The sequence below is a fragment of the Agelaius tricolor genome, unplaced genomic scaffold, assembly GCF_023055355.1.
Source record: "Agelaius tricolor isolate 1412-34295 unplaced genomic scaffold, bAgeTri1.0.p SCAF_3, whole genome shotgun sequence".
NCBI classification, from domain to species: Eukaryota; Metazoa; Chordata; class Aves; order Passeriformes; family Icteridae; genus Agelaius; species Agelaius tricolor.
Genome location: NW_027269263.1, coordinates 30,635,808 through 30,652,862, shown reverse-complemented (window position 1 = coordinate 30,652,862; position 17,055 = coordinate 30,635,808). Strand labels below are relative to the sequence as shown.

General features: G+C 37.3%; 1 protein-coding gene across 1 annotated transcript in view; it reads left to right on the top strand.

Moving 5' to 3' along the window:
• Positions 1 to 17,055, top strand: part of ACSS3 (acyl-CoA synthetase short chain family member 3) — a 65,365-nt gene that overhangs the window by 43,743 nt on the left and 4,567 nt on the right. The window contains exons 10-13 of the mRNA XM_071423355.1: positions 4,050 to 4,145; positions 7,044 to 7,107; positions 14,758 to 14,839; positions 15,832 to 15,954. Of these exons, the coding sequence (XP_071279456.1) occupies positions 4,050 to 4,145; positions 7,044 to 7,107; positions 14,758 to 14,839; positions 15,832 to 15,954 (365 nt within the window). The remainder of the gene's footprint in view (positions 1 to 4,049; positions 4,146 to 7,043; positions 7,108 to 14,757; positions 14,840 to 15,831; positions 15,955 to 17,055) is intronic.

Below are 17,055 nucleotides of genomic sequence, written 5' to 3'. Positions count from 1 at the left end.
TTACCAGACTAGTTGTGAAACATTGTTCTCCCAGTATAAAACATTGCTCTTCTAAATAGCTGTTTCATTGTCACATCTTAAGGTGTTATACAGAAAGGAAATTGGTTTTATGATCTGGTTGCCCCTGAAAAGCCTTCCACAGCTGGAGGGAAAGCTAACTTGGTAGCTTAGTGAGTGGACAGTTAATGTGCAAAATGTTTGCAAAAGAGACTGTAAGTCAGACCTACTGTTCTGTTCCTTGCATTAAAAATATGGAAGTTCCTAAAGTCTTCAGCATTGGAAATCTGTCTAGGTGCTATGCATTAACTTCAGAGAATCTTCACCTATAAACAAATGAGTGGCAGGTAAGGGACATCTGTTCGTATATGCAGAAACTTGATTTAAGGCATAGGTGGAATACAATGTGCACTTGACAAGTGTTATCCTTTTTCAGACTGTTACTGTTTCAACTTTTCAGACCTGAATCTTGTAACCTGAACATAGATCCTGAATTGAATTGTAAAGAAAACAACCTTAATTGAAACCAAAGATTCATAAGCAACATTATTTATTGGAAATCTTTAATAAAGGGCCACACAGTATTTGTATTACACATAATTGTTAAGGAAAGTATCTCTTTTAAATAACACTTAAAATCCTGTGTTCTTCTGAACAGTGATGATTTCTTTTCAGGAGGATTTTGAATTGAATTCTCCTTTAAACTCAGACTGTTTTCTTGGTGATAGAAAAAACTGTCCTAGAAAAAGGCTGTTGTTTCCTAATAGGTTTGGGAAATTGATATTTCAATCCAGCATCCTGTTTGAAAGATAAATGTTGATTTCCCAAGAAATGTACAGCACAAAGGTTCATGCTGTCCTCTGACAGTACTCCTTTTGTGATTCTATATTGAAGGGGAATCTTTAGCATTCAGGAACAGCTAACCTAACCTAAAGAGCAGATGCTTTTGGGATTCCCTCTCTTAATTATTATCTGATCCAAGTACCAAAACCCCCATATTTTTTTCCATGTATATAAAAAGTCTTACTGCCCTGTGGGAACTGAATGTATGGCTTAGAGATTAGAGCACTGAGTAAATATGAAAATTATATCTCCATTGATAATTGAAAAGAAGAAAGAGCAACAGTTTTAAAGACGTTTTCACAAAGTTTTAGAACTTGTGATTCTCCAGAATAAATGGACTTTCATTCAGGCTTAGTCACTGTTGTCCAAAAAGCAGGTAAGAAACCAGACAAGTTAGTAAAATGAAGTTTCCTTTCAAGTTTCTGTTGATTTCATTAGCAGTGTACTAGAGAGTCAGGCAAACCCAAACAAATTTTCAGTAATTCTTCCACTCCCCTCAGGGTCTTTGGACTGAGACTCTTGATGAGAAATGCTTGTCAATTCCCAGTCCACACCAATGTTACTGGTACATCAGGCTTACAGTGGTGCTGTGTTCCCTGTCTCTCAGTAGCAAACCTAATTCCTGTGTTTTGGTGATAGGAGACTGTTGTTCTTGCCTGTCTGCTGCAGTTTGTTTTGTAGCTCTTGCTGTGCAGCATGTAAAGCAACATATACACTGTGCTTCCACTTCTTCTCCTTGCACAGTCAAAAAGAAAACTCTCTGTTCTACTGTCTTTTCCAATTCACTGTTCATTCTGTTCCAAGTAAAAGAGGAAAATTCTTCAGTATACATACTGAAGATGAAACAACAGAAAATACTGTTGAAAACGTTTTGTTTTTCTACAACTTCTCAGTGTGATCACAGATGGGGTATGGTAGATTATTTTGATGTTGTGTCACCACTTTAACTGTAGCCTGGGTGTTTTGTGTGTTAGAAGAAAAGATTCCCCCATGACTGTGCAGGGAATTTGCACTAGCTGGAGTAGAGGATGGAATGGGGAAAGATTAGGAAACAACAAAGCCAACTTTTTAACCTGTCTTCTTTAGCATGGAGGGTTGATAATTTTTATTCTGTGTCCCACAGTTGTATTTAGGCCCTAGTTCAGCTGTGCTGTAAATGCTAAACTTTCAGCTACTTACTGACACCTACTGTAAAAACACTACAAGAGTCTGTAAGTTTGTTTTTGTTTTTCCTTCTTTAAGCACTTGAAGAGTCACATAACTTCTGAAGTGGAAGATGAATGCTATGGAGGTTGGGAAAATTCACAGCAAAAATGACTTTAATTTCCTGGTGCAAGCATACTGAAAATAGTTTTGAACATACTGATTAGATATACATATACATATACAGCTGGAGACAAACCTACTTTGTTTGCTAGGTGGCATGGACTATGAATTCCAGGCCAAGTGACCTGAGATATCATCAGAATGATATAGTCATGTTTTTAAAGTAAAGTCTCATCCTGTGTTTCTGCTACACTTTGTTTTCTGTGGCTCAGAGTTACAGCAGCATTTCAAAGTAATTTCTGTAGATTGTTTCCTTAGTGGGGAAGAGTGAAGAGCAACTGGGATTTTTTCAGTCTTAGACTCTCTTTTATATGACTTGATAGTATTTATTCTTCTTCTATGATAACAACTCTGGTAGTATAAAAATGTTACGTGAAAAGACAGGAAGGTGAGGAGGGAAGGATTTCTAGCTACTTAACTGTGGGGATGATTAGGAAAGTGTCAGCATTACTGGAAAGCATTGATGACGAGTTTCTGACACAAGTAGTGGAGGATCCCTTGAGGCATGGTGTGCTCCTCAGCCTTATACCAACAAACAGGTAATGAATGCCTTGTTGAAGATGTGAAAGTTGAGGGCAGCCTTGGGTGTAATGACTGTTGTGGAATTCAGTAGTGGGCAAGGAGGAAACAGGACAGTAAGACTGTAATCATGGACTTCAGGAGATCTAACTTCAGCCTCAAAAGGTCTTCTTGAAAGAATCCTGTAGGAACAGATCCTGCAGTGATGAGGGTTCCAAGGGAGTTGGTTGATATTCAAGGATCACTTCCTCCAGACTCAAGAATGATGCATCCTGATGGGCGAGAAATCAGGCAAAGGGGGAAGAGATCTATGTGGATGAATTAAGAACTCCCGTCATTACTTAAGTGTGACTAGGAAATACACAGGAGATGGAAGCAGGATCAGGCCAATTGGAATGAACATAGAGAGGTTGTCAGAGGAAGGAGAAATGAGACAAGAAAGGTAAACAAAGACAAGTGCTGGATTCTGCACCTGGGATGGAGCAACCCTGGGTGTACAGGCTGAGGAATAAGAGGCTGGAAAGCTGTGCCATGGAAAGGGACCTGGAGGTCCTGGTCAATGGCAAGCTGAACATGAGTCAGCAGTGTCCTGGCAGCCAGGAGGGCCAACCCTGTCCTGGGGTGCATCAGGGACAGCATCACCAGCTGGGCAAGGGAGGGGACAGTCCTGCTCTGCTCTGCTCTGCACTGGGGCAGCCTCACCGTGAGTGCTGGGGGCAGGTTTGAGTGCCATAATATAAAAATGATAAAGCTATTGGAAAGTGTCCCAAAAAGGGCTACAAAGATGGTGAATGGCCTTGAGGGGGAGCTGTATGAGGAACAGCTGAGGTCACTTGGTCTGTTCAGCTTGGAGGTGACTGAAGTGAGACATCACAGTGGCCTTCGACTTCCTCAAAAGAGGAGATGGAGGGCCAGGTACCAATCTCTTTCCTCTTGTGACCAGTGACAGAATTGCAAGGTAATGGCATGAAGCTGAGCCAAGGGAGGTTTAGATTGGATATTAGGAGAAGGCTCTTCACCCAGAGGGTGGTTGGGCATTGGAGCAGGCTCCCCAGGGCAGTTCCAAGCATCACAGCACCAAGCATGACAGAGTTCAAGAAGTGTTTGGACAATGCTCTCAGGCACATGTTTTGATTCCTGGGGGTGTCCTGTGTAGGACCAGGAGTTGGACTTCAGTGATATCTGGGAGTCCCTTCCAACTCAGCATATTCTATGATTCCGTGAATTCTAAATCTTCCATTGTTTGTCTAGGAATTTTTTAAAAAAAAATTATGATGTGCTGTGCATCAAAAAACTTCAAACTAGTAAATACTGAATGGAACTAAAATCAGCCTTAACTGACAGTATGTGTGTTCTCTTAATAGAATCTGGTTCTGCAATTACGGCTTCCTGCATTGGTTTGGGGAACTCTACAACACCTCCACCTGGACAGGCAGGAAAACCAGTGCCAGGATATAATGGTAAGACTGTGCTAAAAATGTTACTAAGAAAGGACATTGCTTATATTCCTGAGTAAGTGCTCCTTAATTGTCATATTCCTGAGTAAGTGCTCCTTAACTGTCATATCCTGTAGTAAAAGAAAATTACAATCTTATTAAGATATTTTCCTCCTCCCTGCTTTCTTGTGTTTTGTAGAATGTGATTCTGAATAAAAAATTCAGAGTCATCTTCAAGAAAATTGATCAACTACTTCTGCCTTTATTATATGAAAAGGCTAGCATATACTTTGGCACATTGCTCATCTATACTTCTATATGCATTTCTGCACTTCTGCAGAAGTTGAGAGAGTTGTTAAGCAAACTGTCTTTCAGTACCTGTGCAGCATTTTTATTTCCAGCCAGGAGAAATGGTAGGCTATGGACCAGCACAAAAAGGATGAGAATTCATTGTCTGGAAGGTATTTGCATGTAGGGGTGCAGCTACAGGATTAAGAATGCATTTTAATACCTGGGAACCCTGGTTTTAACACAATTTTAAAACGTTTCTTGAAATCTGAAAAATAATTACATTAAAGATCAAGTGGTTCAGAAGAAGTTCTCACATAATTGGTCAGAAAGATCTAAGCTGTTATTTTCTTTTAATACATGACAATGGTGGTGAACATTAAAAAAACTCAAATATTTTTAGCAGCTCTTGGTTTCTGCACTTACAGTTATGGCGTGATGATGAGCAATAGCTTAAAAATAAAGCCATGAAGTTTCTCCAGAGTTCTAGTAGGTAGGAAAGGGTGAAAGAATGTAATTGCATCACACATGTTATCAGATGATAGTCAGGACTAAGAAGAAATATGAGTAACAAAACTATAAAAATTTCTGGTGAATATTTTGGAACACTGGGACTAGTGTAAGTAAAAATTGTCTTCAAAGAGAATGATGGAAATGTCTTTAGCATACCATATAAAGGAAACAAAAAATGAGCACTGAAATTCACTAAAGATTTACAGAATAATTTTACTACTTTCAGTCTTTGACCAAATATGTCCTGTAATGCAGCTATTCACAAACTAGTGATTTTTAAAAATTACTCTATTTTGGCTGCTGTCTTGCTGTCATCCACTTCTCTTTGGTGTTGTTTTCCTGCTGTTACTATACTTAGTAGAGGAGATCCTTATGCCAGTTAGAAGTGGTCTTAGTTTATACGTGCAACTCTAAATGGGCTGGTAAAGACATGCTGCAATATAAAGGAAGTTGCAAGATCTACTTTTTGTTTTAACATGTAAAAATTCTTTCCTATTACATATTGCTAGAAAGAAACTGAATTGTTGGTGAGTTTTAGGGACAAAGGGAATAAAAGTTATGATATCAAAGTGTAGGTGGCACAAATTGCATTTAAAAGTGAGTCAAGATAATTAATTTCTGTTGCCTTTAATCAGAAATTATACTGTGCTTTTCCCTTGATCTGCTTGAACCTTTGCAGGTAATTGCAATGCATTTTCAGACTGAAGCAGGTCCCACATTTTGAAGAAACGAGTCAGTTCTTCAGTAATTCAGGAGTGAGCAGCATAGTATGTCACTTCCCCAAGTTTTTCTACATTGAAGTATGTAGCTTGCAAGGATATATACTGGAATTTGTAACTTGATGAAACAGTTACAGTAAACTGGTTAGATTTTACTTAGTATCATAAAAATACGAGAGAAAACACTGACAGCTACACAAGTCGGTCTGTGTAAAACTGGCCTTGTGTACTTGCTTGTGTCTGTGTGCGGAGCCATTGCTTCCAGCAGGCTCTTCAGTTACTTTAAAATTACCATCATCTTCAAAGGAATAGCTTCAGCCAGAAGGAATAAATTACAGATGCTGGTGCTCTTTGGAGAGATAGGATATGATATTACTCATATAGGTTTTAGCAGAGTTTTTGTCGGAAGTCTGTCATCCACTTTTCCGCATGTCCTCTGGAACTTTGTAATCCAGAATGTAAGATTATTTGTAGAGATTTAGATACAGCTGAACATTGCTTTCATTGCTTGGGCAGGCTTCAAAAAGCATGTAATTCTTATCAGCCCAGTCTGTCACAATCTTCCCTCCCTGTTTTTCTATGGTTTAGTTGCTTCACCTTAAGTAATTTCATTATCATAGGCCAAGGTGGTATCTGTCATTCCTTTCTTATGCCCACACCTTGAAATGGAGTGGATGGTTTTAGTAGCTTAATTTCCCAGATAACTGCACAAAAGAGGCTATTTCAGATGATTAACTCAGAAATCTCACTATCAGGATATGGATGCTTTCACTGAAGCCCTGCCATCCAGGGAAATGGCTTCATTTGGGAAGTCTGGATTCTGTCCTGTACTTTGAGCATTACCCTGCTGTGCAGCTTTGGGTACTTCAAGAATTACTTGATCTCTTCATGCTAGACTACAATGAACCTTGTTAGCTGAAGGGCATTTTTCTGAGATTCCTGAGAGCCTGTGAAAACCAGATATTTACTGCTAATAGTATTTCTCACGTGAACTGGGTTAGGCTTCAGTCATCTTGGTTGTTATTTCTTGCTCATGTCACACACATATTTTAATTTATATTTGTCAGATATCTTAATGGTTCTTTGCTGTGTAGAAGTTTAGATTTTCCAGTATGGAAGCTTCTTTTCCTTTTTAGTTCTATTATTCCCTTTTGGGACTTTGTGCTATTTCTGCTTCCAAAGCACAAGTATTATTTAAGACTTTTTATACTTAAGGCTGAATGTTAATCAAGTTGTGAGATTGTCCAGTTTGGCACTCCCAAATTACTTAATTCCTTCTGTTGCTTGGTGTATTGCCATTCTGAAGTGTGACATAAGTTGATATCCATAAAGAAAGACATTTACCTTCACCTAAAAATACACTACTAAACTTGAGTTTCCTTCCTATATTATTTTTTTACAGTCATGATTCTGGATGAAAATAAGAAACCAGTGAAGGCAAAGACTTTGGGAAATATTGTGGTAAAGTAAGAAAAATAAATATCATACAGTTAAAAGAAACTTCCTACATGGGTTGATTATCTTTTGACTAAAGTTTATATAAAAATAAGAATAATTGAAGTAATGAGGATTGAAAAGCATGTCTGTCTGTCTCTGATACTGATACCAAACTCCCTGAATGTTTTATGTTCATTAATGTTGAAAAATTGCAGACAAAGTTGTGTGAATGGATGAGTTTTTCTTACACTACAGCAAAGTTTACCATTTTCCTAATTATCAGAATGTTGGCACAGAATGATGCTTTCCTCTTTTAATGAGCAAGGTACTGAATCATTCCCTTCACTATTGTATCTTTCCATTTAGTGAAATAGTACAGCAGTATAGATTGGTGTGCTTCAGTTTACAGGTGTGATGCTGCCTCTTCTTTCATGATCTCCTAATCTCAACTGATGCACCTTCTTAGAGGGAGAACATGTATTTTCTGTTCTCTGTAAAAAAAAAAAAATCAACAAGATTTTCCTGTGTGTGCTTTGCATGAAAGAGTGTTCATTTGGACCAGTACTTGGACAAAATACATGCAGGAAAGGACTTCAGGCAAAAAATAAAAAAACCCTGCTGTGCATCATGTAGGTGATTTTTAGTAGTATTTACCAGACTTCTGACAGATGAGTTCCATACATTCTAATATTCTTTTTGAAAGTACACCTTTCTAAGGCACATTTCCTTAGATAAAAATGACTCGGTTTAGATCATCCTGTGAACATCAGTTACATTTATCTTGCCTGCTCCCTTCTCACTGTTGCCAGGATCTTTCCTTACTCTTGTAGCATTCTATGGGCTAGTGCTCTTTACAGCCCATGTCAGCTCTGTATTCTGGATGTTTTACAGACTTTCAGACTAATGGCATTTTCCTCAAACATTTTTTTTTTCCTCAGAGAGAGACACCTGCTTTGTGATGAATGTGGTATCTGTGCCCACCTTTTTTTTCAGTCACAGAAAATAACTTCAGCACTGAACACTTTTTAACTGCAAGATAATACAAGTCCCAAAGGAAATGTATTCATCCATTTCTTCTGTGGTAGATTTTTGGAGAGTTGTGGTAGCTCAGTCTTCACTGCTTGCTTAGACAAATGAAAGGAAATGCAAAGATTAGTATTAACCTTCAGTGAACTGAAAATCTGTCAAAAGCTGAAGCGTTGGGATGGATGTACCAATTTTGTTGAATTGTTAGCACAATTAGCTGAGGCTTTCAGTTGGCTGAGGCACATGAGCTGGGGGTGAGAGACAGAAGCTGCAGGCACTGGAGCTGCAGACGTGCAGCGCCAGCAGTGTGGGTGGGCTCATGTGGGAGGTGGAGCTGCCGAGGTGGGGAGGCTTTTTACTCAGCTGTACGACTGGTCTTACGTAACTAGAGCCCTGTGGAGACTAAGTAGTATCACATGAACTTATTGTACTGTGTGATGCAGATGTGTGTTTTCAGGATGAAGTCTATACCCTGCCTCATTCTCAGCATCTTCAGCTAAGCCAGCAGGACACAGAGGCCTAGGTTTAGCTCCCCCGAGTAAGCGGATTCATATTTAGGCGTCGTTTTCTGGAGACACGTATAAGATTGGGCATTCGCTCCATTGTTGAGTATGTACATCCATACCAAGCACAAGTAATTAAAATTGCTCCAGTCTTTTGTAGACTTTGGTTTGCAGTATCAGCAACCCAGCTCAGGGTGGAAAACTGTCTTTCAAAGCTCTCACCTCTGTAGTGCTTGAAGCCATAGTAAAACACAGGATTGTAATCGATGGAGAGAGAAAAGGTATTTTGTAAGCTAGTTGCTTAGATATCCAGATTAGTTATTGTTATTCATTATATTATTCATGCCTAGTTATTCAACTAGGATGGAGTAAATCACCTTCCAGATGTGTTCATGTCTTTCCAGTGCCTGCAGGAGTGGCACACTTGGCTTAGGGTAGGTACTTAGCCTTATCTACCGAAAGAGGAGTGGAATGAACTCTGGGTTTAGCAACTCTGCCAAACAAGTTGAAAGACAGACTTCCCTAATGTTGCCCCACATTTAGATGTTTTCTCAAGGGATTACAAATGTGTTAATATATTGATTTGTGGTTGTTTCACTTGTTTTGTTTTATCTTGCTCAGTATGACTTTTGCTGCAATCAAAGGAATTAATAATGAAAAGAGAGAGGTTTTTTTGGTTTTTTGTTTTTTTTTTCAGCATATCACTCAAGAAAGTGTAATCTCACAGGGATACTATTATTTTATCATGTCTGTTTTTATTGTGTTATTTTATTTTTTTATTAAAACAGGGTTTCATGAAGTCTTCTTTCAAAGAAGGCATTTCTCTCTTCAGCAGTCTTCTGCATGTACAGACCCTTTAAATTAGTGGAGATGATCCTTGTTGCTAGCAGTGTTTGTTTGTCAGCCCAGAGCATGTCCCCCTGCAGCTGGAGGGACTCAGGATAGTTCTGACTATTATTCTTAGTATATACAGCTCATACAGCTTAGTAAAATATGAAGAAACACAGGGATTTGCTTCACCTGTAGCATAGGTGAGTTGAGAAACATACTTCAGTGTTTTTGGAGAGGATTTCTTGGAGAGGAGAGTGGTCATGCACTGCTTACAATGACAGCTGTGCAGAAGTGGTAAACTGCAGCTTTTGGTTGTTTTTATCCTAGACTAACTCCTGGTAGAGACTCTTTGGGGCTGCTTGAGGCCTGCAGTTTTCCTAAGTACAGTATTTAAAATATCTATTCTTACAGCCTGTAAGAAATAGATATTTTTAATTAATGCACACTTGAAAATACACTTGTATATGTAGCTGCTAGTCTAACTGCAGGCAATATGATTCCTTGTTATTGAGTAGGGAAACTGAAGAGGAGCCAACATTACTGTCTGTGGATGTGATGTTAGTACATCCATTGCTGCATTATGCTTGGTTCTTACAACTGTATTTTAAGACTATTGAGAAAGTGACTGCATTTTGAGGAAAATATGAATGAGTGACCTGAGTGCTAGAATCTGCCTGGTATGAAAAATATGAAAACCTGTGGTATGTAATTCACCCAAGATCAGTAAAATAGTAACCTTTTAAAGGCCAGGGGAAAAAAATAATCTGTGAGAGATGGCTGTTTGATCTAGTATAAATAAATTGGAAGCTGAAGCTAGATGCATTCAGATGACAAATAAAGCACTATTTTAGTAGTGAAATTATTAAGACATTGGAATAAATTCTTGGGAGTATGGTGGTTTACTGTGATATTTTTAGGCCTAATTTAGATACCTATTTTAAACAAAAGTTGTGGGGTTGAGGCAGGATTTAGTAGATGGCATCTTTCATCCTGTGTTATATGGAAAGTCAGTTTAAATACCTGTGCAAAAGATTTATCTTCCTAACAGCCTTTATATGATTATCAGCTTTGTCTTTTCCCTTTACAGAAAGAACATTAAGTAGGTCTTCCAATGGAGAGCAGTTTGTCCAAAGATAGTTTTTCTAGCAGATCTCTGGCTGAGTACATGTAAATACCATTTGAACTTTCCTTACTTTGAAATTGTTCCAAGCACTTTCACTAGTTTTTGATGGCTTTTTCTCTTTTCCCACTAAAGTAAAATCCAAACTGAGATCGACTACTTTTGTAACTCCTTTCAGCTAACTAAAGTAATATTTCATGCAGACTGATGACGTTCAAGATCCTCTACTCTTCTTCACCCTTTTTTCTGTGTTGTTGTTCCTAGAGTCTGAAAAAGCTTCCAGATGCTTTTCAAACTTGCAATCAAAAATTTTTGTAAGAGTGATGTTTATGCACAACCCTACATAAATGCTAAGTAATAATTATAGCTGCCAGTTGAGATTATTTTGTTCCATTCAGAAGCCCAAACTCATTTAACAGTGGCTTGTATTTACTTTGACTGGCTCTAATGAATAAACTCTGAGTATCATTGCCTACCATAAAATAAAAGAATGTCTTTTCTGAATTCCAGCAAGGTAACATCTCCAGTAATTTATTATTTCATTTCAGAAATCTCCTTTTCTGTGCAAATTCTCTTTTGGGTTCTCTGTCTATAATTGCTTGGTTCCATTAACAAGGAATCTTACACCATTTTGATGAGTGGCATTCTGAAAGGATATGCTACGTGGGAGTCAGATTTCTTGGGCTAACCTAAAGGTGGACTGTTCTTTGAAAGGTCTACCATTGCTGTATGAAAAATAAATGAACTGTGAAACAATGCTTAAAAAAACCAAATAATAACTGTCATTTAAAATTCTGTACCAGAAAACAGTTACTGTTAAAATACCTCAGAGTTTTTTTGTGATGCTGTCAAGCTCATTCATCTTAGTCTCTCTAATTTATAATGAAATTACTTGCTTATCTTTGTAAAATGTAACCAGAATGAATCTTTGTTAAATGAACTCATATGATTTAAATCATTAATTTACACAGTTTGCCTCATTTGCCTGATGCTGTTTTAAATGTATTCAACCTTTAAATGAGAAACAGGCCTGGATCTGTATTCTTGTAATTCAACAATTTTAATCTTTCTTTGACTGGAGTAAATGTAGAATAGCATAATTTGTACTGCTGTTACAGTGCTGGTAACAGACAGCTACAGAAATACAGTAAATATGTCCCAAGGGGAAACCAAGCAAAGCAAACTTCTTTGTGTATTTTGAAAATGATAATGAAGGAACCTACTTACTCCTATCTTGGCCTTCTGTGTTCCTGTCCCTTGTGAAAGGAAAGCAGTCATGCTTACATATGCATTCCTGGCATTTTTGGTCAATATATCTCTTAGTAAAAATAACACCAAAAGATCTTGCGTATCAACTCAGTTTTTAGACAAAGAGGCAACAGTTCTTAAATGCTGAGTTATTGTGGGTGTGTGTTACATTTTCTAGGGAAAGAAAGACCCATATCAAACATCTCAAAATGTTCCTTTTTATGGAGAGATTGATAAAAACAAGAGATGTCTGTTTTCAGGTTGCTCTTATTTTTGGACAGTCTCATTTTCTCTCTTCTGGCTCCTTCCATGTAATTATGATCCATTTCTGCTCCCTTTGGAATTTATGGCAGCATTCCCACAGACAGCAGTGGTTTTGAGGTATATTTGGCTCTGGACATTTTAATTCTGATGTCCTGACAAAATTTCAATACGCATAATGATGTTCTGGCAAGCTGAATTATTCTACCTTTATTAATTTGAGTTTGCACAGAACCTAGAAATTCTACTAAATCATGATGCCAAGAACTCTGCTTTCATTAAAGAATTGTTTGTGGCTATTGCTCTGGAGTTATTGTGGTGAAAGACTGACACATGGAAGAGGGCATTCACTTTTTGCTTAGTGGATGAATGTGGTCTTAATTGCAAGTAATCTTTCACAGAAAGCCATGGAAGATTTTCAGATGTCTGTATTCTGTTAAGATATGGTTTGCAGAGATACCTGTGGTAGCCACTAATTTAGCAGTCTGGCTTCCACAGACACACAAAAAATATGCTCTGTGGATGTGTTTATCAATACAATTTTCCTAAAAAAACCCCAACAAACAAGCAATCCCCCCCCCCCCCCCCCCAAACTGGAACATGAGACACCCCCAGTCTCCCTATTTGAAAAAAAAATCCAAACAAGGACAAGAAAACCAAATAGTGAAAGTGAGGCTTTTATTTTTGGTGATATGTTCCACACTTCTCTGTTTAGATTTTTAAACAATGACAGAAAAGAAAATGCTTTTCTAATTTCAGCAATAAACCTGTTTTTTTCGATTCAGTGACTAACTGCAAAGTATTGAATAGAGCTGTGGGGAAATTAAGGACTTTATCAATATGAATTGTTCTTTCTCTCCCATCACAAAGATGTTAGACTGCTAAATAAATTTAAAGTGCGAAATTTGCAATTACTGAGGCTGTTTTGAATTGCTGTACTATTAGCAACCAGGTAACAACCATAGTAACTGCCACTCTCTGGTGGCTTTTCTTGAATCTAAACAAGAGATTTTTTTTTCCCTTTTAAATGCATGCATACACAAACACCAGGATCAATATATTGTTTTTCTAATCTTTTTTTCCAAGGCGAGCACTCCATGGGTCATGTTTTTATATCACAGAGACGCTTACTAAGCTTGAAAGGCTTAAAATAGGGCACTGAATTTCTTCCAGATGGGCAGAAGCCAACCTGCCCTCCTGAGCCCTGGGTAGCTATGTGGGAAGTGTCTTGACATTTCTGGCCATTCCTTACCCTTACTTTCAAGGAATGTGATGTATGGGATGTGTTGAGCCAGAACCCTCAGAGAAAAAGCAGTAGTATTTATAGTAGTATATTCTGTTATGCTATCTGACCTGAATTAAGCTGAAAAAACTAGGATTGTAGAAAATCAGGCATTCAAATCATTACTGGATGATATGACCTTTTCAATGTAGTTTGTACTGGTTTTACCATAGCTAAGATTTTTTTGAAGTGTGTTTCTCTCTCTCTCTCTCTCTGTATATATGTATATATGTATATGTAACTATTCTTTTTGTAAATCTTTTTGGTACATGTCACAGGGCTGGTGGCACCTGTTCTTGTGATTGACCATCATAGACATGTAATGACACTAGAATTGCTATGCTACAGAGAACTGTTTCTTTGCTAGAGATGTTGCCTTCTGGTGTCACAGGGATACTATCACAGAAAATAAAATACCTCTGGCTAAATACTTGCTAGTTAGCAAGACAGGCATATGCTAGCAAAATCTGTATGGTGCATTTATGATTTTATGTAAATAAATATGTTTGTTTACATGATCTCTGTTATTAGGGGTAAACTTCATAAAGCTTGTGTTGATATGCCTGAATACATATCTCTCAGGCAGTTAAAGAAATCTGTGTTTGACCCTGTCAGAGCTTCGAAGAAAGAAACTAGCACTTTTTTAGCTGAGGTTTCTGCAGCTTCTCTGCTGGCAGATATGTATGTGAAGTGTCCTATATTTTCTCATGCCCATATCATTGACTGAAGAAGGGTTTTAGTATGTATTCAAAACTCAAATAATAAAGCAATCCATAATTTTGCAGCTTTAAGTACAATTATTTTAGAAAGTTCTATTAGTGACTTGTATCAATATACTTTCACAGAACTTCTCCAGTATTTCCAATAGTATTAGGCACAGTTTAAACAGAAAAGCATTTTCATTCAGATTCTTGTGATTGAACTCCTTTGAGTTTTATCTTTTTACAGAAACTGAAGATCTGTGTGTCTGATAATTCATCTGTCTATGCATGTGTGGGTGTGTATGGGCGTTAGAGAAAGAGAGACCTGTAATAATGCAGTTGCTTGTATCATAGTGTGTATGCATAAATTTCAAACAGATACTTAGTCCTTAGAAGTGTTAAAAGCTAAATGCTGTTAATGTATTTATAATACAGTATATAGTGTTTACTAGACCAAATATTATTTTACTGAGGTGCTTGCATTATGTAAAAGGTAAGGTCTTGGATACCCTGCAGAGCTATATACATTTGATGACAATAATACATAGCCTTTTTTATTGGTTACCAGCATGTAATTAAGCTGAACTTTTTTTCTAATTGTGTAGACAATGATTATTTGTTTGAAAACAGAGAATGAATGGAGAACATGAGTTGTATTTGTTATATCTGTTTTTCTTACTACTTCCTTCTGTTCCTTTCTATTTAAGGTTGCCTTTGCCTCCTGGAGCATTCTCAAGTCTTTGGGAAAATGAAGAAACATTTCAGAAGTTGTATTTCCAAAAGTTTCCAGTAAGAATTATGAAATCAATTATTTAAACTTCTGGTAATGCTTCAGAACTGAATGATAATAGATTTAAACTGGGAAACAGTTCATCATAAGTTGTCACAATTTCATTGGAGGCCTTTGATATATGTATATATAATTTAAACCATATCAAGATAAATCCTTTGTCACCTGTAATTTCAGTTCTTGGGTATGCTGTTGTTTTTTTAAGATCTGAAACAGAAGAAGTAAACCATAAATTTCTGAGCCAAAAAGTAATTTCATGTCATTTAATCTAAGATATAAACCTGCAACCTTACCCTAGCACAGCTTCAGATACACTCCTCCTGCTGGCATGCAGCCATGCTAACTTCATATCACTCCAAAATAACACTTGTCCACTGTACATCTGAATACACTGGAGCCTCTTTGCTGCGTTAGTTATGTTTCCTTCTCAGATGAGCTATCCAAGGACTGGCTTACTTCTTTCCTTGTACAAATAGGTAGATTGGCCCTATACAAATGCCCAAAGTGGAAGATTTGGCTCAATGAAAGTAAATGAGTGAATTGATCACAGAAATTATTCTTAGTGTGCAATTGCATCATGATGACAGTGTATGTTTGGATACAGCAAACAGGAGTATCTTTAGGTGGAATTTGACAACTGTCCTTATATTGCAGTAATTCCATTTTCCTTGTGTAGATTCAGGCAGCATCCTTCTCCAAGCTGTCAGGAATCAAAATAAGCAGAGTTGGAATAAAGCCAGGGTTTATCTATTTTTTTCTGTTCTGTATTAATAAAGACAACAAAACCTTTCTGGAAGGGAAGCTGCACAGGATAATATGATACAAAAATGGTGACAAATATTACGGAATTAAGTCTTTCAAGCACCAAAAGCATATATAATGTGAAACAGGTATATATTTTTATTTTGATTTTTATTTTTGTGTTTCCTGGTAAATTAAGGAATATTCCTAGTGGTCTTTCAGAATTTATTTTTCATTGTGTTGTATTTAGGGATACTATGATACTATGGATGCTGGTTATATGGATGAAGATGGCTATCTGTATGTCCTGTCTCGAGCTGATGATGTGATCAATGTTGCCGGACACAGAATTTCTGCAGGTGCGATTGAAGAGGTGAGCATTGCCTGACAGCAAAATAGAAGAGTGAAAGATGAATGCAGGAAGCTGAGACTAAAAGTCCCACATTTCATCACATCTCACATCTCAAAATCTCACACAGAAAGATCTCTCATTTGTTTTCTACTTGTTTTGTTTGCATTTCCATTGGTACTTTTAACCAAAGTATTTCCTGTTTCAAGTTCTTCTATTAAGATGCTTTCCAGAAAAAAAACAAATTTAGTCAATAATAAGCAGGGTCAATAAATAGTGTGGGATTGGTAAGGCAGGCATAATTTGGTACTTGAAGGTGGAAGAAAGGAGCAGTGTGGCAGGGTGGGAAGCATACCTTTTAGCTCAAATAATGTATTTATTTGGGAATACAGTAGGATAGTGTAGTATCAGTGTGACAGGTAGTTTCACCAACTGGTGTAGTTACTTAGGAGTAGAAACTTTTTTTCCTAAAATACAATGATCAGTGTTGGCTGCTTTTTTTTTCAGAGATTAATATTCAGTGCTTTTTCTTGGTGGGAAGACTTCAGAGTTTTTTGACAGCTGTTTTGTCTCTTATTGTATGAGCAGTGCTAAATGAACAATGAAAATTTCAGTAAAAAACCCTGCTGTTAAATTGAAAGTCATTAATGTAATACCCATGCAACTCAAAAAAGTTGAAAAAAATGAAGTTCATAATAGTGTCTGAATTTCATATCATTGTTCACTCACCCTTCTGGAGTTGCTGTGATTGATTGCTAGTTACAAATTTCCCTGATGACATATCAATTGCTTATTCAGGGAATATAGGGAAAGGTGTGCTGGGCGTGTACAAGAGAAAAATATGCTTTTAAGTACTCTGAATTTCACTGTTCACTGAATTAGAAACTAATCTGCAAGTTGGGTTTTTGGTTTATAATGTCTGTTAGTCTAGTGACTACTTTATTTTGAAGGCTAAAAAACTTAGAATGGTAGAAATTCTAATTACACAGAAGTGAACAAGTTCACATAAACATTAATCCATCAAGGACTGGTCAGCCAGGGAGCTGAAACAGCTGCTGCCCTGACAGGTTTTTGGAGATATAAAGATGCTTTCAGTCTGCTTAAACCTCTTTCCCTTAGAAGTAG